Source organism: Pecten maximus, chromosome 13, assembly GCF_902652985.1.
Source record: "Pecten maximus chromosome 13, xPecMax1.1, whole genome shotgun sequence".
NCBI lineage: Eukaryota > Metazoa > Mollusca > Bivalvia > Pectinida > Pectinidae > Pecten > Pecten maximus.
The window spans coordinates 25,131,630-25,159,178 of record NC_047027.1 but is presented as its reverse complement, the minus strand read 5'-3'; the positions used below and the strand labels follow the sequence as shown (position 1 = coordinate 25,159,178).

Here is a 27,549-nt window from a genome sequence, read left to right as displayed (position 1 = left end):
GTCAAGGAGTCGACTGTAATAACAAGTGTTACTGTATAGTGTAAGTAACTGGGAATGTTGTCGGGGAGTCGACTATACTAACCAGTGTTACTGTACAGTGTAAGTAACTGGGAATGTTGTCGGGGAGTCGACTATTATAACCAGTGTTACTGTACAGTGTAAGTAACTAGGAATGTTGTCGGGGAGTCGACTATACTAACCAGTGTTACTGTATAGTGTAAGTAACTGGGAATGTTGTCAAGGAGTCGACTATAATAACCAGTGTTACTGTACAGTGTAAGTAACTAGGAATGTTGTCGGGGAGTCGACTATAATAACCAGTGTTACTGTACAGTGTAAATAACTAGGAATGTTGTCGGGGATACGACTATTACAACCAGTGTTACTGTACAGTGTAAGTAACTAGGAATGTTGTCGGGGAGTCGACTATAATAGCCAGTGTTACTGTACAGTGTAAGTAACTGGGAATGTTGTCGGGGAGTCGACTATAATAACCAGTGTTACTGTACAGTGTACAGTGTTGTCGGGGATTCCACTATAATAACAGGTGTTACTATACAGTGTAAGTAACCTGAAATGTTGTCTGGGAGTCGACTATAGTATCCAATGTTACTGTACAGTGTAAGTTACTATACTAACTAGTGTTATTATACAGTGTAAGTAACTGGTAATGTTGTCGGGGAGTCGATGGTAATAGTTAGTGTTACTGTACAGTGTAAGTATCTTGAAATGTTGTCGAGGATTCCACTATAATAACCAGTGTTACTGTACAGTGTATGTAACTTAAAATGTTGTTGGGGAGTCGACTATAGTATCCAATGTTACTGTACAGTTTAAGTAACTGGGGATGTTGTCGGGGAGTCGACTATAATAACCAGTGTTACTGTACAGTGTAAGTAACTAGGAATGTTGTCGGGGAGTCGACTATAATTACCAGTGTTACTGTACAGTGTAAGTAACTGGGAATGTTGTCGGGGAGTCGATTATAATAATCAGTGTTACTGTACAGTGTAAGTATGTGTATTAGTTTGCTAATATACCGTCACTCAAGTCAATAATTTTGATTACATTAATTTGGTTCGAAATTGGTATGATACACACGATGTCCGTATACATATAATTTTATATCAAAAGATAGTGATATTTGTGTATCATTTTTTCAAGTTCCTCCAAACATATTGCTTCTTAACTTTAACACGGGAGACGGAAATCTGACAGAAGGTAGCAGCATATCTCTGGTGTGTTCTGTGGAGAGTTTCCCCCCGTCCACAATACAGTGGTTCTACAAAGCCAACAACACAGTTCTACTGACCACCCCAGACGTCCTGGAGAGTACCTACACCCTGACTAACGCTGACTGTCTGGACACCGGACTCTACACCTGTTTTGTCAGAAACAGTGTATCTGATACAGCGGTCACCAGGGATATACCGGTCAACGTTCTGTGTAAGTTAAACCCTGCTTTCAACCTGAAATTGTTTTCTTTTCTTTTCATAACACAACATGCACTACTATAAGCTTCCAACAATGCTAATAGATGCTCCAATTGAATCATTGTCTGAAATAGATCTGTTCGTGGAAGCAGCAGGGGTGAGCAACAGTCCGACAGTGTGTGTTTTCTCCGGGTATACTAAGGTTTTATCCTATAATAAGACCCTACAATCCATGCATTTAGATCTTCTCTTTATTGCAGTTTTACCAGTGAAATATAGAAATTTACCAAACTACTAAAACTTGTATTGTCACTGCAGCGATGAGCAGTGAAAATATAATATTTTGCAGTGAAAATATAAGCTTCGCAGTAAAAATATATGTTTTCCGTTTTTGATAAATCCGAGCGGACCTTTGTATTCACCTCGTTGAAACTTGCCAATTTCTAATCGAAGCGGAAATAGATCAATTCGTTATTTTGCTAACTTGCGTTGATCAGTCCTTTCGAAATAGCGGCGCCAAGTTGACGTGGAAGAACGTCATAAAGAGATGACATCATTACTTATTCCCGTATTTATTTGACTCTATTAATATTTCCATGTTTTTAATTTTGTTTTAAAGTTCATACATTTGCAATAAAAAAGAAAACTGAATGGTTTCCAGTTGAATAAAACATATGTTTCACTTGTATGACAGAATATTTCGCACTCGTGAAAATATCGATATTCTGTCATACTCGTGAAATACATGTTATATTAAACGGGAAACCGTTCAATATCCTCTATATATTAAGCTTATTTAACAAGAGTGATTGAAATTAAGAACAAACACACATACAAAAGTACACACACGCACATAAACACGACAAAGATGTTTTGTGTATATATCATATATAAACCTAATGAAGCAGAAACACATAGCTGATTGATATGCATCATCAATTTATTCATTTAAGAGTTGTTATATGAAATTACCGTACATCATTGAAATTAACTAGAGATTTAATTTCCAATCAATTCTACAATGCCCCGTTAATGGAAGGGCGTCACGATAAAACATGCAATTGGTTTATTGGTTCATCAAGATATACGGAGCATTAACGAGATTTCTGCACATGAGAACATATCGTACTAAAGTGGATGTGGATTGCATTTTGATTATGATGAATATATTCAAAAGGATATTGATATTTACATAGCCATCACGCCACAAATAACACTGATTTATTGTATTAAATTCTAGCAATATTATCTATATAACTCATATTTCATCAATTGCTATTTTAGGTAAGCCACGTGAAGATCCCAGAGTAAATGGTAATCATAGGTTTGGTTTAACTACCTCAGATGACCTGACTCTTACTGCAATGTTCCTAGCTAATCCAGAACCAAGTTTCATGTGGACATTTCAAGACGTCGCTAATAAAACCACAACTGAACTTAAAAACGGAACAGACAATTTCATCATACGGAATGCATTTGATAGGATGAACCTGTCAGCATTGTCGATGGGGATTCGTAAACACATGCACGAAGACATATACGGAACATATATTGTCACAGCCACAAACAGTCAGGGAAGTGGAAGGATTAACTTTTCAGTGGAAGCACAGGGTAAGGTTTATATGATGCATTGCATAAGTCAAGATAATCAATTTTAGATAGTTTTTTGATAGACATTTCATGAAAAGGTACATTGTACCTAACATAAGGGTATAAACCAACAGCATACTTATAGATAACACAAACCACAAGCCTGCGTATAAAACGTTAAAAATTATATGGCAGGTGCTGTGTACTGTGAAAACGACATTGATAGAAAACACGTCAATCGACATAGAAATATATTTATCCAAACTGACATGGCGTATGCTATTAACGACTACCATAAAACATTCATATTTAGCCTACCCTGTCAATATCACAGCCGCATATTGTCCGGAAAACAATTAGACTATTTGAAAAAAATCGTCGAACTTACGATATTATTTGAAGAGGTTTGTCTCATTAACGATGATATATATACGGTTATTACACGCATGTAACTTAGTTTAAACGTAATAGTATCGTGGATCGAATTTTTACACCATATAGGGAAAAACAAATAAAGCCAAGAGTGCCCACACTGCAAGCACATGCTGCAATCTTAAATATAATCTGTATTGCATCATCCTTTGCAAATTCCATTTTTTGCGAGACGAATTCTTATTCAATTCAACGTACATAATTGACCAAGCTATATATTACTTTTCATTTCGAAATTTAACGTCTGATAAATAATTTTTCAGCTGGAATATACATGTATTGTAAAATTATGTATATATTCGCATTATTTTGAAGCTTATTGATTTACCGTTACTGTGGGCTACAACACCTAGATTTCCAGTGGCATTGTCTACCATTTTTTCTATTTTAGTTACGGCACGGTTATCGGCAGTTTTCTTTTGTGAAGACTCAAATATATGTTGTTGTACTTACCTGTTGCCAAGGTTACCGAATCGTGCATGTGACGTTAGAATAGGTGTACACGGATCCTAGTTAACATGATCATGCCATGATTCTTTGGAAAATTCTTACCCAATTAAGAAAGCAAAATGAGTCATATAACTAGAAATGATAAAAAAACATCAATATGATAAAAAAACAAGTCTTCCTCTCTTAAGCAGAAAGACGATATCAACAGTCATCATGTCGTCTGTCAGCTAAGGGATTATTTCATCATATTTAGATATATGTTATAACCCTGTACATGTACATATGTCCATTACACGTATTATGTATGCATGTTATTTGGCCCTACTTGATAATATCTGTATAAAGGTATCACAAGCAAACATGGAAACTGAATTGAACCTAATGATAAGAGTAAATGCATTTTCATTACGATCAATTTTCTATTCCGTAAATCTTGATAAGTTATGTTGGTTGGGAACTTTGAGTTTGTCATTAATATGTTCGAACAGTCCGGGTAAGACATACCGTCTTTCATTGTAGGGCGTCTCCTACCCCACGAGGTCTCTGGCGACATTATTGTTTTTTTGTTGTTTTTTTTCCAGGAAAACCTAACCCTCCTTACGAAGGCATAGCTATTTGTCCTTCCGCAGACCAAGCTATTCTGAGTTGGAAATCGGCTTTCGATGGAGGATCTACCCAAACATTTGTGGTCGGAAAAAGAATCCGAACACAAGGCATATTTGTTATAGACAGACAACTTGATACCCCCGATCCAGGACAACACCGAACAGCCATCATTTCTATATCTGGTCTTACTGCAGGTACACAGTATTTCTTCGTGGTGTTTGCTGTAAACAAATTTGGAAACTCAACTTTTGAACGTGACGTCAACTGTACAACACAAGGTACTGTATTTAATATATTTTTTCTATTCCTAAGTTATCACGAAATGGTACCCGTGCCATTTTTAGAAGGAAAAACATACTTGTACAAACAAGACGGGACATGTTCCTCAAGGATTAATGTAACACATGTCATATATGATTAAGGATTAACCATAGCCAAGCATCATTTCATCTTTTCCGTTTTTGTTTTGTTTTTACCTTCATTTATCAGAAGCTACATATATATGTTTTTCTTTGGTTTACTTGTTTCCAGCTGTATATGCTCCATTTCAAACCCGAAAAAAATTCATCTTGAATTTTTTAATTAATTAACTAATTTATTAATTTATTTTTTGTATACCGATCATTGCGTAATTGCTATTTCTCAAGACATACAATTGAAACTTACCGAGACTTTTGGTCCGATGTTAGTTCTATGTCTTTGAACAATTATAATACCATTTTCGATATTAAGAACGAGTAACAAACGATTAAAGATATGTGTTAAAGTACGGATAGCAAACTAAATTGAAACCTATATTGAATATGTCCAGTTTCGAGTATTCCTAAGAAATAACGATAAAACAGTCAGCAATACGAAAACTGTAGCAACAACAACTCACCAGATCAAAAAGAACAGAACATATATATAATACACTATTACTCAAGGAAATGGAAATATAATATCTACTAATGGTATGGTATTGCTTTGAAAAATAACGAATACTATTCCACTGTTTCATTAGGAGAGCTATTGAATGTGGTTATAGAATGTCTTTATGTCGAATTTACGAACAAAAAATGTGAAATCCTATCATGAATTTACAGTTCATGTCTAACTTCAGTTTGAATTAATCATATGCGATGTTTTCATTATTTCGATTATTGCACATAGTAAAAAAGAATAATAATAAATAATTCATTGCAAGTTTATGTTATATAATGATAGATATACTTAATGCCCTACATAAGAAACTGCGATATGAAAAAATGAAAAGTACAAAAATAGCACTGATGATACCAATATACATGTAATAACCGTCTCATTAGTTTCCAAGGTACATGAAAGAGCCTGTGTTTAAAGGAAAATTGGATTCTCGTTCTAATATATTTTGAGCGTTTGTGTTAAACGAAATATGTCCCGTCTTATTTACAGACGGAACACCCCATAGAGACAATGAAAGGTAAGCCTTAATAAATAAACACGTTTATCAATTTCACCCGAACAGTTTACAGACAACATTAGCATAGAAAACATGAAGTTAGAAAAAAAAGAGGCAAATCAATGTACATTTCAATTTTATATTTCAATTAATTCAGAATCTAAGAAATTAAAATGTTAGTTAAAAGGAAATAGTAACTGTAATATATGACTTATTGTGACAGATTCTAAACTGGAAAAGTATTTGTGGTATAACTATACATGGACTTTTTAGTTTGTTTTTGTTTTTCAGAATAGTTGCAATATCAAAGTAAGCGATATAGGCTCTGTGGGTCTCTTGATTGAAATGTATTCTGTTTAACGATGTGACTACAAAACTTGCCGGGAAATATTTTAGTGAAAGAAAATGCTGAATGCATTGTATGAAACTTAGGGATAAATCACAAACAGGAAAACATTATTTGTATATAACAATAAATAGTAATGCTCTTTTTATAATCACTGAACTATTTCGGTAAGTGATACAGGCCCTGTAGGTCACTTGATAGAAGTTTGTTAAAATATATGGCTAAAACATTTGATTAAATGTCATTCACATCTGATCCAGATCTTTATATGACCAACTCGATACAAATGACGTTGCCAAGGCGTCCGTCTACTCTGAACTTGGAGGACATCATCATGGTGAGACAATTTTCTGTTTGCATTGCCTGTACGCTTTTCATTTCAGCAAATGCAGTATTAAGTAAATATTTGTCAATTTCAAAATAATATGACATCCATATTCAAAATCATGACCCCATATTTTTCTTTACTTTTGTATATTGTCCTGTTCACATGGACATGCATATCTAACAAAATGTATTATCAATTTAATAAAATATAGTAATATTTCATTGATTATTGTCATTACATTTCTATAGTAACCTCCTTGTGTTATGTGTGTAAGAACTGTTAGACCGATGGGTGTATTTCACTTATTTCCTTTTTATTTTTCAACATATGACAAGAGCATCTGCATATATAAATTATCATTGTTCCGTTCATGTTTATTTATGCCAATTTATGTTTTACACATTGTTTTTGTGCTTTTAGTTTACCAGAACGATCCAGTCAGTGAAGGAAATGGCGGGTAAGTAAACATTCACATTTGCCTTGTTTTAAAGTAAAAAGAACGATGATGTTTTTCGCTTTAATTTTTTCCCGGACCCTTCGTGCAGTTACTGTATTATGTTGCACTATCTATTTGTATTACAGTGACAGACAGTACGAGTCGTTGCAGGGACGCACCGCTTCAAACGTCTATGATGAACTTCACAGTCAAACAGCTGGTAAGTCGTCGTCCATATTGGGCCTTGTCTTAATATTTGTTTTTCTTTGTTTTGTTTTTCGAAATGATTTAAAAGCTTACTTATTAAAGGAATACAAGTTAAAGGGAAATTGTATCATAAGTGAAGTAACCTTTTAATGACATTTTCTTGTGTTTTGATTTCATGTTCGTTAAGTAGGATACACACAAGAGGTGTTTTTGTCGATCTGACATTCAAAGAAGTGAATCATAATTTCCCGTGATATTCCTGTTATTCAGAATATAAGTATCTTAATTTGTTATATTATATTGGATATATGTTAAGTGCAGCAAGAATGGGATGTGCTATCTATTCTATTCAGGTGAAAAAGAAACATATGTCAATACAGCCATTGGTGGAAAGAGGAAACAACGACACTGAAGTGAAAACATTTAGAGGCGATTTACCACATGTTACATAGTATGTGAATCGTGTACAGATTGAAAAGTAACATCTTCAACCTGCTGACGACCGTGCTTGAATAAGTCTCAGTGATGATAGAATAAACATTGCCAGTAGCCTGTGTGTAGTGTCAATGTAATGCTCATTTGCATAAAAAAATATCCCGCTAAGTGAAGATTCATCACAACAATCATACTATTGTATGTATCGTTAATGCATACAGGACGTGGTTACTTTTATCTGTGTTGTTATGTATATTTAGTGCATAATGACAAGCTGACGACTCAGCACTTACTTTGGATGAAGAAGGTTCACCTCAAGAAGATAGGCATATAAAAAAGTGTGTGTGTGTGTGTGTGTGTGTGGGGGGGGGGGGGTTAAAAGCAATTTTAAACACAGGTTTTCTTATAAGAAATCACTGCCTTATAGAAAAAAAATTGCGAGAAAATTATTCATTTAAGTATAAATAATATTCACAGTTAAGTTAAAAATAACAACGTCTTTATTTTATTTGGACGAAACTGAGTAGGAATAAATTAAATTGATGCACCTGGTCACATAGGGCTCAAAGTTGCATCGGAAATGTCAACGTGAAAAAAGTGTAGCTCTACCAGACATGTATATGCTAATGACAGTCCTTTCAAAACCACTGCCGATTAAATAATTATCGTATCAAACATATATTTTACCCTTTAAGTTCGAAAAAAATTATATTAGAAAAAAAGCAGGAGTAAAATTGCTTGAGGAGGAAAAAAAGGAGCAGCAATTTGGTATAATTAAATAAATGTTGAAAATGGCCTTAAATACAGGAGAGCTTTGCAAACTATAGACATCATATATGTATCTTATTTAATATAATGTTTTTTTCTCCCTTTAAACAGAAATAACCACCATATCTTTAAAGTGCTACAGTTTATCTAGTGCAATTCTGGAATTATGTACCAGAAGAATAAGAGAAAGCTTAACCAATAATTCAGGATAACATACATTTATACGAATATTCCAATAAAGCTCAATAGACTGTTTGTTACATTGTTGAATTATTGAATGTATGTATTCTGAATATTCAACTTTACACATGCATATTCATATGTAATAATTGTATGCAATCTTACTTGTCGCCATGGAATATGCAAAATTACAGAACTTGTTTAAAACAAAATAAGAATTGTTATCAAATTGAAGGTGTTTTCAACTTATGAAATTTGTGGTGCTTCAAACCAAATGATTGTGCCAATAATGTGTATATAATGTATAATGTTGGATGAATAAACATTTTATTAGAATAATAATTAAATTAAATATTAAATTTGTAATATTGCTTGCCTCATTAAAATAACTATCTTTAAGTGATGTAAACTTATTATTTCCAATCTTGTATTGGGATAAAAGGTTATTGATAAACAATATTACATACTACAGTGACACATTTCTAAAATAAACCCTGTTATTAAGTGATTTTTTTTATCCTTTTTAGACATTATAAAAGTAGCATTGCAGCGTTTTCGGTCTGCTACTAAAACGAAATCAAGTTTCACTAGCAATGCAGTTTGGTTTTCACAGAGTGTTTTAAATTCTGCGTATTATCTCTTTTTTTTGTGTTGAAATAGAAAAATAGTATCAGTTGAAAAGTGGAATGTGGATACATATAACATATTCTGAATAATTTCCCATACCCAAATTATGCATTTATATTCTTGGATGCAGGGTAATATGAAGGTTTGTTAACCCACAGATCATTTTGAATGGAGGCTTGCCCGAGGGAAATTTCAGAGCTGAGAGTAAGCAAACCTTCGTATTACCCTGTATCCAAGGCCATAAATTGTTTATTGATACTCAATATTGAACTGAGGATTTGACATATTGTTATTATAAAGTCTGTTCGTCTACCATTTGTAAACAACTTGAAGGAAGACAACTCTATGCAACAGAAATAGTAGTGTCGACATATTGCTCCAGTGAGATATGATGTTTCATTCCACTGGCTCACATGGCTCAATGAAATAATATTATGGTGTTTTATTTCGGGTCACATGATGCGATTCGGCTAATCACAGGCCGATACCTCACTGTTATAGGGAACACCCAACCAATTGAGAAAATAGATTTTTGAAACAGCCCCTGTGTATAGAAAGTTGAGCCAAGGATAACATGTCTGGCAGCCACTGATTGGCCAGTATGTTATGAAGCGAGGAAATAGATATGTAGCCTGATAGATAACGATCAATAAGAAATGTTGATATTAATTTTGTAAGTCCGATTGATATTTCCCCCAAAAGTTCAGGTAATAACAATTAGCAGGTAAACATTTAAGATTTTCGAGAATTTTTACTGCGAAATTCACCCATTTTCAAAATGACTACCCCGGAGAAAATTTGAGCTGAATGACCCAACCTTTTTTTGATTAGGTGGTATATCAGACCCTAAACTTTTGTTATAAACCATAATTGTCATACTGAATTCAAGAATTTGAATGAAATACTCCAAAACGTTAACACTAAAGTCTATGGGAAAACAATTGGTTGGTTGGTCTCTTATAAACATGAGGTATGCTAAATTATATTGAATGTGTATATATATTTGATCAAGGTTTTTATTTTTCTTATATATTCCTATGTTCAAAAAGTACACTAATAAACATTGTATTGATACATCATTCTTGTTTTATTATTTGATAATTCGATGACATTAATTGGTAACGTTGGGAGTTGATAATGTTATAAGATCGAACTACGCACCAAAATATCTCAGCACTTCCTTCAGAATTGTGTGAAAAATTGTGCGATGTACGATTGTATCGCGCGAGTGTGCGATTGAATTAAGCATCTTTGCAGTTTCGACAGTTTGGACAATCAATATTATAGAATGACAAAAAAATACTTAATGAATCGTATCGAGTCCTATATACACATGTTACTATATCAAGTTAAAATGTAAATTAAATATAGGCCGTATCCGATAAAAATGGAGCTTTGCTTTTCTCCATAGTCCAATAAACATGTATGTAACATATTTCTGTGAATTTACCGTTCATAACATACATTTTCAGAGTAGGTATTATAATATAGTGTACACTAGTAATGTACACCTAGTAAACAATAGCAAAGAAAAAAGAGGTGGGGATCATTCTAACAAAATGGTAGGTGGGAATCAAGGGTCGTCTAAGTTTGATTTATCTGTACAGTTTCCGTTGATCACATATTTTGAACAAAACAACCGTTTCATTATATTAAGCAGGGAGATGTGTTTGGCAAGCTGTGTCTCTACAAAAAGCGTACACGATGACTTTGTTAGGAAATACTATTTGCCGCTGTAAATATTACTACACAGTTATGGCAGATATGGGAAAATGCTTTATTTCAGTGTAAACCTGTTTAAAATCAAAGGTTTTCTTGTTGATACATAATAATGTCAATGTTTCTAGCAATTAAATCCAACTAGATATTGGAAACCATGTTTGATCTTCCTTCTGGATTTGAAAAGTTGGTTTGAGAACCAAATTGGTAGACTTGCTACCTAATATATTTCTTAACTTACCTACAACGATTTTCAGAACACCTTTAACTAGGGCTCTGTAAATCAATACTTTCATATTTTCTATTTGCTAATAATAATTTTGACATTCCAGTATATCGATATTGCCATTATATTTGTTACATCATTTAACAGGCGACCTTTTCTAAAATATTCTCATTTTTGATTTATTACCTACGTGCAATACAATACTTAACATGCAGTCCTCTGGCAACACAGCCGAAGGCGGATTGGTTCAGTGTAAATGCATCCTAAGGTGTTTCAAATTATCTCACAAACTAACGCATACATGTAACTAGTATTTTCTAATACAAATATCAATAAACAGCATGACCAACAGGTAGATATTAGGTGTATGATAAAACACTGAAGAACAAAACTAATGTACCTCATAATTCACTGATCGTTTATGTCTTTGTATATTTGTGATAGTCACAGATTAGGAAAGATCTTAATCATAATATTCGATCAGGACACATTCCACCTATCCAAAACCTCCCAAGGTTATTATTTCGTAAACTATTGATATTATACAATAGGCCAGAAATAGTACACTATATACAAGAGATGTTACATTATTCGATTCGTGGTAATGGAAAACTCAAATCAGCTAATGAAGCTGTAATCAAACCAGATCGAGATGCGTTTTATAAGCAATAAGAGAATGCATGAAATTTTAATGCTGTAAAATATAGGTTCATAATACCGCAGGTTGAGATATCCTATTCTGTACACAAAATAATTCATTAAATCATAAATCATTACTGCACACTAGTTAATAAATACATGTGTGTTTTGGAGAGTATTTATAGGCCATGTACTCGAAATTTGTGTCATGTCCCTGTGTGTTATACACATATGTTCTAAATACTTTTGTAGCAGTAAAACACGTGATTTTAAACCGGGATCTTACATGATTCATCTGTATAGCCGCATAACAAAATATTCTGGGATGGCCCCTATCTCTGTAGGTGTCCGTATAGGTGAATGCATAACTGTCGGCTATATTAGAAATGTCTATTTTTTTTTATCTAATCCATTGGTGTCGATTTTCTTGCATTAGGTAATTATAATTTGTTTGTCAGAACCAATTACGACTTTCTCAGTTAAAATTTCAAATTTCCGGTCAGTCGGCAACCGTAAATCAGTTATCAACCGACCATCAATCAATCAGTAACCAATTAACCGATAACATTTTTTATCAGTAAAAAACAGATAACTGAAGAAAATCAATAATCACCAACGAATGATCTGTTTTGAACCATTGCTAATAAAAAGGTTATTATATATATGATGCATCACAGTGTTATAGTTTTACAATCTAAAATTACTTCTTGTTAAATATGTTCATGCTATATTCTTACGATGGACTTTCCGAGGACAAACAAGAATACTAAAACCTCGTACCGGTTATGATTATTTTTATTTCTATAGCCGCCGTCGTCCAAATGTTGTCACTATTTGTACGTTATAAACTATAGGTTTAGTGGATATTTTGAGTATCTGTATGTTTCCATTTGAGGGAATTAAAATTATTCAAAATACGTTCATGTTTACTGCTTTTATAGGAAAGACATTTTAGTCACATACCTTATCAGATGGCAAGTAACAACAGTCAAAACGACCCCTATTTGACCTGGCGTACTGCGTACCCTCCTATTTGTGGTTGATAAGGGAGACATGGTAAGGCCGTGTAGATATGTGTACAACGTTTAACCCAACGGTATCGCTTAGTAGGAGGTATAGCTTACGTGTTGTTAGCTGCGGTGTGGTACATGTACATACACTGGTATACATATGCTTCACCGTTGTCACTAAAATAAGACATTAAAACTTGAATTTTCTAAGATTAAAAACAATACCTATTATCTGGTACCAAAACATACAACCATGAATGAACAGTTAGGCTAAACATCTCTTTATAAGGTGCAAGCAAATCAGCAAACTTTCCGACTGATGACTTCAAATAGCCCAAGAGAACTAAAACAAGAGGCCAAGGGCCTCGTAGCTCTCTGGACGTTGATTTGAAATCCAGCTTGTTTGTATATACAGTAACGTGCCAATTTTAATCTTTCAATTTTTTTTTTTAATTGTGCTATATATTCTTTGTATTTTCAACTTTTTCAATGAATTTTCCTGACTTTGTGTATTGATCGTTTTAAATGAAATTTCGTACTATTATAGAGAATTGTTTCCTGTTTCATCTTATAATATTTTCACTGTTCTCCGATGTAAATAACTAGAGAAATCATATTTTTTTTTACAATACCTAATTTTTTGAACGCCATTTTGACGTTACTTTAGTAACGTCATATAGAGAAATGGCGTCACACGGAAATTATCAGTGTAGACAATTCTGTATTGCTCCATAAATACTCAACGGAAAAATAAATAAATATTATGAGAAGAAACTATGGACATTTCTTCATAACATGACGAAATATTGTCAAAATCCGGTCACATAGCAATGTTTCATATCAGTGTTTGCCAGGGACGTATACGTATACCTCGCGAGACACTCTGTACATTGTAGCAGACGACATAATGTGTATAAAGTAACACGCATAGCAGCAATTTTTTGCAGCGGCATAGGGATACGTGTGTTGCAGCACATTACTATATACACATCACAGTGGGTTGATATAGGAACTTTGCCTCATAACTCCTCAGAATAACGTTCGGCATGTCCCTGTGACACCGAGTATGTCAAAAATGACACCGTTAATTGACGATTACTCGAAAATGAAAACATTTAACAACTCAAATTTCTTGTCAAATCTAGTTCGTATCGACCCCAATCATGTGTCTTGAAATCCATTCTGACAGACCCACGGTTTCTGATATCCTCTGTCCACAAACTTTTAATAATTCTACTTCCGGCAAAAACATGAGAATGACTGCGTAAGCTCTCCTGGACTCCGTCCAGAGAGCTAAAAATCAAAACGGTGTTAAATCGTGCATTGTGGCAGGTGTTAATATCAGCATGCGCCCTTTAAATCAAGATACGTTGTCGCCTGGATAGGGACGAGGTATTCCAAACAAACGGCGATTTTATGTATATGTTACACACAGTCAAAAGGCTTTTACCTACGTGTTGTTATAGACCCGAGACACTGCAGACGTTTATCAATATACAGCACGATTATCAGGAGAATAGCAGTAACAATATGTGGCAGAAAATCAACTTATCGGCGATTCACCTTGTTGTGGTTTCTGCGTTTTTCCTCATACCAGGTACGGTATCTTGATAGACTATTTGTCAAGGCATTCGGACAACAATCAATGGGTCATTGAAACGGTTTTTACCTCCATGGAAGTAGTCTTTCGCCAACGATTTGAGCTTTCTTAGTACCTACAGAGACGCTAGAAGTGGGCCCCTACCGGATTCAAGCGTGTAATTGTCGGAGGAGGGACTTACAGCTTGGCAGCAATAAAAATAGCCTCACCCACTGTATTTTAAACACAGACACATGGCTGTACATGGTCACTCAGCTGGGTCTGATGCTAGCTGATAGCTACCGGCTATCACAGTGTAATAATATTTCATACCATATTATTATGTACAAATACATTGTTTTATTTAACAAACAATTGATATACATATTTATAAATATATTGTGATCATTTAATGATTTTCATATAAAGTAGTAATTATTCATATTTAACTAGTTAACGAAGGAATAGCACATGTGTACAATAATTTGTAAAGATTTACATATGTAGTATCATTAATATAATAATGGACACACTAGATATGATCTCGTAAGTAATTTGATATACTGTTATATCCATTTATCTATTAATTGAATATCAAAGGGATAAATCATATTTCCACTGAGAACATTATGTACATTTACCTATAGTGTCCTCGAGATAAAACATAATTTAGTATGTTACTATAAATAATCATATCTCACTTACACAAATTTACTAAATGGATATAGAGATATAGATAATAAAACATCCATTGATGAGTATAATAGTTCTGGAAGACAGTTAATTAAAGATGATTATTACTGTGCTGAAAAACATATATCACTCACTGTGTATATTCCACTGTGATGAATGTTATAATCACTCACTGCCTATATTCCACTGTGAAGAATATCACTCACTGTCTATATTCCACTATAATCATCACTGTCTATATTCCACTGTGATGGATGTTATAATCACCTCACTGTCTACTTTCAAGGTTACAATAAAACCAATATACCTAAATTTGGTAGTAAAAGTCTGTAACTTTTTTCCATATTGTTTCAAGGAAAGTGTAACTTTTTGGGCATATTTTTTTTTGTCCAACGGGTTTTCTTGGATGCATTGCCTCCTCATATAGTGAAACAGAGCTGTATTCCCTGTCCACATTCTCGTTCCAGTCCAGGACTGCCATGTTTGTCCTCCTCTGGTACTCCCTATGACCGAACGCAATCCTTTTATTGTGGTATGTCAGAGCAGCATTATTGAATGATTCCACATAATGAGTGTCAATACAGTGAACATAGTCAGATGCACACTTGAAAATTAGTAGAATTCTTTCAGCATCTGAGTTATTGATGATGGAGTTTGAAGGGATGTAGTTTCCATCGGTCCTACACCTTGAATTTTCTAAACATTTGCTATGATTGTTTTTATAATGTTCTACAATATTTATTAGAAGTTCTTTTAATTTGTCTGCCGACTTACCACAATTTTTCATTGCGAAGTAACAGTGAGTTTTGATTGACCCTGCTTTATCTGAAAGTTCACAATGCCATGTCACTCCATGCATCTTTTTAGGTCCCGCTGTGACTACCTTCAGCACTTTCGCAATACCTTTCGTGGCATGCCAAGTGTCATTTGCATTTGTCACAGTAGGTTGTTCAGTGCTCAGGTATTTATTGATAGATGCATTTCTGTCGTGGCCATGAATATTTATATTAATATCATTTTCATCAAAATGATCATATATCTTTTTTGCACCGATAAGTTCGTGTCTTTGACTCACAGGGTCATCATCACGTGTGACTGTGATACCTGCTAATACTCTATGCGTTGCAGAGCCTAATGCAATGACATCAGACTGGGCTGCATTCTTCCTCCATCCATGTTTCGCATGAGTATGTTGATGCCTTTATATTCCTCATCCTCTACTTCACACTGGAGGATAGTATGAGCCACTACATCATCAATTGCATCCTTAATGCATGTTTCGGTTACTTCTGTTATGTTACAGTAAACATCATGTACATTTCCAAAAAAGGATTCTGAGCACAACCCAATATTTGCACTGCTACACATGCGTTCATATTGAGGAAATCGAAGTCCACTGCCAAATACAGCATGCATCATCCGAAGGTTGACATAATACTTCCCGCCTTCTATGTGAGGTAAAGTATCGCATTTGAAAGTGTGTTTGTCCTCGCACATGAAAGTAACTTTCCCAGCATGTCCACTGCGACGTATGTCCTTCACATCAATGTTTTTTCTGCATATCTGACTATGCTGATCAATTCCAACAGACATATTTCTTATTGCGGAGTTTGTTACCAAGAAAATTTCTTCTTCTGTTTCATCTTGGGCACTGTGCAAATATTGATGGAACATAGTGTCACTGTCGTCATCTGTGCTGCTGTCATCATATGTCCTCAGGTACAGGTCAAGAGCTTCATTAAGAATTTCTGTATTTGTAACATTCGACAATTTTCCCCGAAGCACACGTTTAGCTTTGTCCATTTTGTCAAACATGGCTGTTTTTTTATCTTCAGAATTTACGTAAAATTTGATGTTTCCAAGAATTGCCTTGTTAGCTTTTTCCTTTCTCCTAACATTTCTACTTCTCATCAATTCCCCCGAGTCCGAAACATGACTCTCTCTAGAGCTTATAGTTGCTGAATTATGTTCTGCCATATTGGTCTCTGGAAGTTTTTACTATGAATGACCCATATGTAAAACAGGGTTTCTATTTACTATACATTGACTGGAAGGTATCTACTTATTGACAAGGGGTTTCAGGTAGTAAATTATGTACATCATGTAACTGTTTTAACCTTATTTGTATGATGTAACACATCCTGACACTCCCTATCAGAATGAACTGACCAAGATCCGGTCATCTCCCGCCAACACGTCAATGCGCCAAAAATCTTTCTTTGTCCAGAACAGTTTGACCACAGCAGTCATAATTTTATCACCTTGAGATATGGAAGATGAAAGGAGGGTTGTACAGCTTAGACTAACACTTGAACAGATAGATGTTATTTCATCCCTATTCACTCATTATGATTAGGACTTTGATAATGCTGTGGTGAGTAACCCCTGGGATATATCTGAGGAGGAAACACAGCATGCCATCACAACACATACTGTTGACCACCATAACCTGGAACCATTAGAAACAGCATGTGACGAGTCTAATATAAATACTGGTGTGGCTGATAAGTGATCAAGAAGATCAAATAGAAGGTTGTAAAGACTGTTAATGTAACCCATGCATTACTACCGATGTGCAGACATGGCTTGGAAATGGTGCACCTGCACATGCACGAAATTCTGCTATAAGAAAAACCAGGTATCAGAAATATCGGACACTATTGTCTCGAGGTGTTTGGACAGACAACATATATAAGCGCAGAAAAAAATGCATTAATTGGTAGAGGTGGCAATGATAAATGTGTGTGGACAAAACGTGAAAAAATTCCTGATTGTGTTTGATGGAAGTCAGAAACTTCTATCCAAATCCTCCTGGGACACCATACATGGGACACAAATGGATGTAGTACTTGGTTTAAATATCACATGAAGACAGATCATCAAGTTTCAATACTATACAGTGTGGAAAATATTTGCTACTTTATTTTTGTGAATCAACTTGAATATGAAAAAACAACTTTATGATTAAATTCTTGGTGAATGGATATATCGGTATGGGATCATTTCAAAAATTTGGGAAATAATGTAATACCAAACATTTCTGTTATAAGGTATGTAAGCATGCAATTTTATTTATACACACACATACACACACAGCATGTGCATGAGATAGGGCCACGTGGGGAAATCTTATGAATGATGTTGTATGGGGTTAGCAAAGGTCAACATTCCTTATATGGAACAAGCAACTGCCAAATAAACAGCACTTCAACATTTGTATTTCAAATTGCTACTTTAATCCATTTTTTTCAAACATGACACTTAGCAGATATTTCAATCATACTTAGAGGCAGTTACATGCCAATTTTCAGCATAATAAATTAGTGATGTATACTGTATACAAAAAAAACCATTGTCTCTGAGCTGAAACCTGCTGAAAAAGTGAAACATTTTGAAATAAGCTCCGCCCATTTCCTTTTATAGTCTCGGCCCCCCTTTAAATTAAAGATATTATGCTAATCTCGAGTTGAGAAGTTTGTGGTGATATTGAGTTAATTAATTAGCAAATAATTAGAGAAAACTTTAATTGTGTTACTATAACCAAGAAATGTCTTTAAAAAAAGACAAATGGCATAGTTTTAATGCCAGTGGTTATAATTTAAAACTGCTGGTGAAATAAATTAACGAACTAATTATTAAATGCGCAGTTTCAGCACGGATAACAAAAATATATCAGTTTGAATCATTTTTGGTAATAATAAGGCATCATTTGAATCAGGAATATGCTTTTATCAATGTGTCATTTGAATAGATACATCCACTTATTCAGCTTGCATCTTAATTTAGTTTCGTCTTTAACTGCATTTCTGTATTTTGCATTTACCGCTACATTGACCAATCACATACTTCATCTTGGCCAGGAACGTCACCTGTCGCGTCATATCCGGGGCCAAAAGAAAATTATACGGCTATGCCGAAAGAGACATTACTCTTATATAGCCTATGTATGTAGAAACTGTATTGCTGCCGGGGGCTCACAGGCGGTGTATGGTATTGAGGAGCAAGTCTCTTGTATTATAAACCTCTGGGGTCACAGACACTCGCATCCGACAGTGGAGTCATGATTGGTTCCTCATCAAACGTGTCAAATATAGCCTAACGGGGGATGAGCGCTTTCATTATCTATCAGAATACGTGTTCTTAATATTATTATTTTCATATATTATGTCGGACAGTTATATTTTTGTTATAAAGTATATATTTATTATGTAAATAGCAAACGATCACATATAGACATAAAATATCGAACACTTACACACATATAATGGGTATAAAAAACCCAAACACATCGGTTTGGTGTAAAAACGATCACCTCGGCCGATAATTAATTCGCCGAGGGCCTATCATAATTAATTCATTTCGTCCCACAAATCTCGGCCCATACAGCGGGTAACAGTGACAATTCCGGGTGGCAAATCCCTTATTACAGACTAACATTAAGTTGTTTAATGAAATTGAATGAATATCTAATGCAGAAGTGCAACATTTTAGCATTAGAAATCAAACAGTAAGGTGATCGAACTTGTGTTGTACATATATCCCGAGGGTCCCTCCCCACCCCCAGTGACTTAGTTTCTTTGTTATATTTGCGAAGTCATTGAGATCCCTACCCCATAATCTTACATTCCTCACCCCACTAATGTGTGCATCTTTCCAACTTCGGTCCAAGCTGATGAGGTAAAGTCTACATATGATATATACAACTGAGGATATAGACATGCAATTGCAAATTCGTGCAACGTCAATTTATATATAACTAAAACAAAGACAACTTCATTTCAGAAATATTTTTATAATCAAGTGAAATGTTAATCAGAAGACATTTATATTCAGATGAACATATTCATCCGACGACATTTTTAATCAGGTGACCATGCTAATCATGTGGCAATGCTAACCAGATGAAAGAATAATAATCCGAAGGCATTTATAATGAGGTGAAAATGATAATCCGATGACTGATAGTTTGGTGACAATGATAATGAGATGAGAATGATTAATTGACCGTGGGTTTAGACATCCTAGTCTGAACCCAACATAATACTCATTATCTGAGGACATAACCATTTTATTCAGTTGATGACGTTGCTTGATTTTCTTTGCAATTATTGGCATTCTCACAATACACGTATAACGAGCTAAATATATCTAGATTCATTCCGATTTCTAATCATAGCTGATTTGATGTAAAATATGAATTACAAAGTATATTGCAAAATAGACTGATGCTCACTGATAATCCTGCAGTCAGGCAAACAATTACATCTTTATAAACTACTCAATACTGATGTTAAAGTTGTGGAAAAGTTGGGGGGAAACAGTACAACGACGCCCGGTAAATGTCGGATATTTCAAAACAGAATATCAATACGTTTTACACTCTTACATTCCGTCATATGTTAATGCCACATGCCCACTTCAAACTCAGGTACGTTGTTGCCTTGATAAGAACATTCCAAACAAACGCCGATTTGATTACGGTGTTATAAAATGTCGCAAGGCTTTTATCTACGTGCTATTATGGACGCCGAGCTCTGCGCACGACCACAGGGAGAATAGAAGCAACAATTTGTCAATGTGGAAGATAATCAATGCATCAGAGGTTTACCTGGTTATCGTCATTGCGTTTGTCCTCTTGGCAGATAGGCTTAAACTTGATTCACTATTTTTGAGTGTGATCTTTTCAGGATATTGCAGCGAGCATCACTGCGCAGTGTTACAAGTTTCATTTTTGTCTGACAATACAATTAAAAAGTAATCAGATCACGAATCATAAAACTGTCTTCCTTCGTCGATTGTAATGTATGCAAGTACATTGTATATAGCAATTTTGATAATATAAATGTAGAGTATATAGAGCATCAAGTTATCCTACATATTACAGGTAAATTTGATGTAATAGCTCTTCATATCATGGCAGTATATTACTGATGTGTCATAAGATTGTTGTATTTAAAGTTATGATAATGATGATGGTGTATTTCTGATAGTAATAATTAAAAAAACATCAAAATCGTTTGCCAAAATGACGTTGTGCAACATCATAATGTCTAGACATGACTAAGGACAATGATGATTATTCATAAACATTGACACTTAGTAAACTAGTAGGAATTATTCTTAGTACCTGCGCTAAACAAATGTTAATGTCAGTTTACCCTTGCATTAAACCCGTGACACAAACGCGGTTGGATCATTTACATGGAACCTGATATTGATAAATGTAGTATTAATTAATCATTTAAATAACAGTATCGAGAGACGTGATGTGATTTACTGACCGATACGCTAACATTTGAATGACATTTGATGTATAAGTTTTATAAAGATTTATTCCTGTTGATTATTAGGCTCATGGTAGAAAAATATCAATATAACAAAATTGTACAAACACTATTACAATGAATATGAATGTGAAGAGAAATCAAAAGAATATGTAAGGTTGATTCCTTTCAAATGTGTATTGCAATTTGATTTAATTTTCGCATTTACCTGTCCTATCAATGTGGACGTGCTGTCAGCATCACGATGGTTTTGTATATTCGCATAGATTTGCACTGCAATGTAATAAGCTCTGCTTCAGTAGAAGTTACAATGTTTAACTGCAGATATAACCTCTCAAAAAGTTATGTGTTCAGGTAAATATCAGTGGAACGAGTCACGAACCTGTACCCCATGCTTTTCGTGGAAATATTGATACACGGATGCATTTTCAGATATGATTATTTACCCATTGTCAGATCAAACCCGAGGATATGGCATAACACTGAACGGGAATGCAATATCATCTCGGCCTTTAGAGATACAACTGAACATTGGAACAATAAATACAGTAGTAGTTCTGGAAAGACCAGATGGATCAACAGCTGGATCCTGTGTAGCACCGTTAGGCGGTGTAAATGTATGTACTTCAGACTTAACACAGGACTTGACAACTGGAATAACTACATACAGTATAGCATCTGTATCACGAGCCACAGACCAAGGTGTTTGGAAAAGTACACATGGAACCGAAATGGCAGGTATCAACATAACCGTATTGAGTAAGTATTCAATCAAAGTCAAACTAATCTGTATTAAGATTGGCCCTTCAACTATTATAATTGAAAAGCATCTTGTATTACCCTTATCAATTATTTATTTTGAAATTTAAAACCTTAACTCATTTAAATATTGTTGAACACCATTCGATGTTTTAAACGCATTGTTATTAGGTGATGGATAGGTTAAAGACTTTTGTATCGGTGGTTCGGCTATCGTCGGTCTATTGGAGATGGATTCTTTCTATAGCTCTTTTTTTTCTAATAACATATTGCATGGATCTCTTTGTCATTTTTCCACTGGTCCTTATTTGGACATGTATTCAAATTTTCGAAAACAAATATCCATATCCGTATTCTGAGATTACAACTTCAACGATTGTTCTAAAATACATATTCTTATTACATCAGCATGATTATTTATAACCAATTGACAAATTGCAAACTTGCAATAAACAGGTACATATTCGTTTTGCTCTAAATGAAACAAAATAGGTAATTATGTTTTAACTGTTATCACTTTGAGGTTCCCTTTGGTCTCTAGTGGTGTGTTATTAATGAACATCAAATAACTTGATTCCGAATTCTTTATAGATATAGAAAAAAAAATCAATTTACAATTCTTGAACAAAAAATGAGAAGGAATGAAATTACAATCTTGTGGCAGTATCTTTACCGTTTATATCCAAGTCTTGACCTTTGGTATAATAGGCGTACTGATCTATGTCATTGCGGCGTTAAAATACAGCCGCTATTTTATCAATTTTATCGTTATTGCCGTGGTCAAAGGTTAATCTAGTCTTGTAGTTATAGGAAACTCAGACCTACAAATTACTTACGTGGAGCCAACAAGAATTATTTCACAAAGTACCCGTTACAATCTCTTTTGTGAAAAAGAAGCCTTTCTTATCTTTGATTATTAGACAACGAATAAAACAGTTATCTTTCAAGTTAAAAATAATGTCACATTTTTTAACCTCAGAATATCCTGGTCATTTTACAGTTTTCATTAAACATCAAAAATATCCTTTTTAACTTTCATGTATTTTCATTTCCCAGCGATTCCTACAGTAAATGTTAGTCAGTCGGTATCATCTTTGACGTTGTCGCCCGGTACCATTGATATCCAAAGGTTGACCATCACAGTGACGTGTGCATATCCAGCAGTCTCGCTCGGCTTGTCCTTTGTGGTAAGTGTCGAGTTATTTCATCGAGACAGTGACGTATACATATCCATCAACAACACTCGTCTTTTCATTTTTGACTAGCTTTGATTATTGCAAAATCACAAAAATGGCCTGTAATACATCCTTAATTTACAACCTACCCTACGAACAAACAAATGGGACGATGCCATTGTCTGGCTGTAACTATATTTAGTCGAAACAACCTGACCGAGAATTGATATCAACCAATCATTTCAATGCAGGATTCATCATTTTATCCAAGTAGACAATTGTCTAAGATACCACGCTTGAAAAAACTAAATAGAAGAGCATTTACGATTCCGATGGATGGCCATATCTATCATGTTGTCGTACGACAGTTAGGTGCTGTCCAGTGTACAATCTATCATCTCTATACAGTTTTGTGTACTACTGGTTCGGTACCGGATCGTAATCGCATAAAGCGACCGCACATTCCGACATACTATTTCTCACCTCTCCTACATAATCAAGACTGAATGATACAGAGACAGCAGCACGTACCCGAGTCACTCACGATAGGCACATCGATGTTAAAACTGCAATCATACCCAGCATTTCGCTCGGACCTTATGTCTTAGGCGTATGTTGGCCCGAATTGTCATGCAGGGTTGAATACAATATATCCGTTGGACCTAAGTTAATAGTTTATGGTGGAATATCCCAGGTAGTAAAATACCTCGTAATACCTGTACTTTATAATTAAAAATAAACCCACAATGCCGTTATATACAGGGACCAGAATCGAACCTCCAACCACAACATTTCTTTCAGCAAGGCTTGTCACATTCAAAATTGTCAGTCTGCCGTTATTCCCGCATGTCTTATAATGGTTAGCTCCTTAAATGGCCTCCATAAAGCCCCCGATGATTTGAGTTTGATGGGGGTATCAGACGCCGTTTGCGATCAAGATTTTATAAGATTTTTACTAAATTCTGCCATGCTCATTTTGAGCAGTGAATCTATTATATAAACACAAATAATATTGCTTACCCATTACGACATAATAGACATTTTGGTGTGCCCCAGGCTAGAACAAACATTTATTATACAAGCTTTTTTCTTACATTTATGTCCGAATGGAACAACTTGTCTGTTTCCCTCAATGTCCTTTTTAGATACCTTAAAGATTTTTTTATTATTATTAGGATACTTAATGGATGCAGGCTGGAAGCCTCTATATCCATTCAACAATATATGTACGTAAATAAATACATGATTGATTTCCAGTATATCAATGGCTATGTTTCCTCAATATATCTAAAATGTTAAACTTTCAAATGAATATATTTCCAGTGTTTATCTAGCATTACTTCAAAGTTGCATGCAGTATCCGCATCTATAATATGTTGCGGCAAATGATTCCATACATCTATTATTCTGTTATTGAAGAAATTCTTTCTCAATTCTAGATTACAACGTTTCTTAAAAAAATTCTCAGAGTGACGTCTCGTCCTACTATAACTGTCCATTTGGAAAAAGTTCTGAGTTACTATATAATCAGATTTTTTTTAACTATTTAAAAAAACCATTGATAATGTCCCCTCTAGTTCTCCGATGCTGTGAAGTTGGAAGATTTAGTCTGTCTAGGCGTTCCTCATAATTATGTAAGGTTTTTGAGTCCCGGAATAAGTTTTGATTCCCTTCTATGAACATTCTCGATCAGGTCGATATCTGCTACTCGATATGGATTCCATACACTTGCCGCGTATTCCAGGTGTGGTCTGACGAGAGCTTTAACTAATAACTTGAACATTCTTACATCTTGACTTAGATCGTGATACACAATGTACTACTATTTTTAAAAACGGTGAAGATCGAAACATTTATATAATTTTATGTCAGTTAAGAAATTCTGTGAGTAATCTAAATGCAGATTATTTTCTTGACTCAATACTGGAAATTGTAAATGTATCATAACTGTTTTTTCTTCACTTTTATGAATATAGCACAGGCTATTGATTGTGAATGGGCTGTTTTTTATCTGTTGCTATTTTTCTTAAGTGATTACAAAGTATGATCAGTCAATATCATAATGCAATTTCCCGCTTGAATTTAGTAATATACATGTATTTGAATCTCTTTGCAGTTATTAGTTATAGCATTCATATTTATTTTTGGTGTGTACATTATGTTATATATATATCATCAGGAGAGGGCTTTTATAGGCTTGTCCTGTCGACCAAGTCCCTTTGTCTGTACCATCTTGACAATAGAATATTCTGAAATGAAAATTTGCGATCAGTCCGCTGAGCATTATTAGAAAAAATAGAACAACATTACCCCGAATCGAGCTAATATGCTGAAGCATTCTATGCATCAGATAATCTTTGTAACAAAAAAAATCATGGAAAATGTGCCAACACTAATTACAGATTTTTTTTTATGCGGGGGTAGACAACTTCTCCTTGTATTAACTCTTCCAGTACCGTTGTCTACTATAGTCGACATAAAAATGTGCTCCCTCTTCCCCGTTGTCGACTATAGTCGACATGATTTCAAGCTCCCTCTTCCCCGCTGTCGACATTAGCCAACAGGCTTAGTTGATGTTATTGAAGTGTTGATTTGTTGAAACCTTCACCCGACATATACAATCATCTGATGCAATGACAAATAAAAGGTGGTCAAAACTTTAGAAACTAATAGTTATGTTGACAAATTCGTTTTGATTTCGTTTGGGTTACATGTTTTTGCGATAGAGCAATAGGTGATAATTTATCAAAATGTTGTTAATGTAAACAATATGGCGGCTTGCTACATGTGCATTTCAGATATCAGAGTACAGGACGTTTCAGAGTGATCTATCTGACATCTAGATCTTATTTAGTTAAATATTTCTTAATTATGTACAAAGATAAAACTAAACTTTGAGTTTTTATATGAAAAAACAACACACCAAAACTGCACATGTAGTCTGCCATTTTGTTTAAACTTCTAGGGGCGAGCCTAATAACTACTAAAGAGTTAATATCAAGTTCTGTGCAAAAATTCTAAACGATCATTTCTACTAATCAATTGCATAATTTGTCTATACGTTTTCCATTTATTTTCAAAGATTTATAAATTACTAGTTTGATATACCATTAAGCGTTTTGCCACTGTCTGTGAAAAAATGAATTCGATCGTGACGTCATTATATGGACAATGGAGTACACCACAGATTAAAACATTTAAATGGCTTCGCTCGTTTGATTTTGTCATGCACATTTTAATTAAAACATGTTAAAAGACATTTTTGAGAGTAATATAACAACAACTTGTGCTACTTATATCCCTTGTATTTGTATTTCTCTCTAAGACTGGTGTTCGTTTATCGTAGACGTTGTTTCTGTCAGAAGTGTACTGTCCGGGCGAAACGTTATGTTAACAATTCGTGCTGAAATGGTCAGCTGCTTTTTTTTTTATTTCTATGTTAAGTAATGCCCATTCTTTTATTTTCATTCATTTTTTTATTAACATTTTAAACGGTATATAGGAGTTGTTTGTTTGCCAGGATTGAGGTTGTTGTTTTTTTGTATAACATAAAAAAAACCTTAAAACAAAGTTGTAGCCTACTAATATATTATCTAGTCAAAAACAGCAACACCTATTTATGTCAGTTATTATTTGTTTGATTTAAAGGGAGCTATCAGGCCAATTCAGGTTTTCTGTAATGATTTGATATTTTCACATCAAATAAAGCAAATGCTGGTGTTCGGCCATTAAAACAATATATTGGGTATTTCAATACACGTAAATGACTAGGCAAAATAGGAGATGTGAATTGGCCTATTAAGCATGATGTTTAATTGACAAAAATATCATTCGCTGCTGATATGTATACATGTGATATGTTTGTGCTAACTAGAGCAGGTGAAATGCCGTATCCACGCATATACTGGAATGATGTATCCGTATCTCACTCTAAGATATATATGAGAGGTTTCCGTTTTCTCAGCAATTGATGGACGTCACGGCAAAAATACACTGACATGATATTGACATGTATACTACGTCAAATCTAGGATATATTGTATTCTGTTGTTAAAATGTACATTTTCCGCTCATGAAAAATGTTACACATATTGATATTCTAAAGTGATATATCCACAACTCTGTGCTTCCGATCTGAATATTAGTATTTTATTCCAGCCGACTGGAGAAGGTACTGCAATAAATGCCCCATCATCAACATCAACGT

The 27,549-nt window shown here is 34.4% G+C and overlaps 1 protein-coding gene across 1 annotated transcript; it reads left to right on the top strand.

Moving 5' to 3' along the window:
- Window positions 1-1,063: 1,063 nt before the first annotated feature.
- LOC117340568 (titin-like) lies at window positions 1,064-4,932 on the top strand. The gene is made up of 3 exons (XM_033902328.1): window positions 1,064-1,446; window positions 2,718-3,044; window positions 4,487-4,932. The coding sequence occupies exons 2-3, from the start codon at window positions 2,798-2,800 to the stop codon at window positions 4,930-4,932; spliced, it is 693 nt and encodes a 230-aa protein (XP_033758219.1). The 5' UTR covers window positions 1,064-1,446; window positions 2,718-2,797.
- Window positions 4,933-27,549: the final 22,617 nt, after the last annotated feature.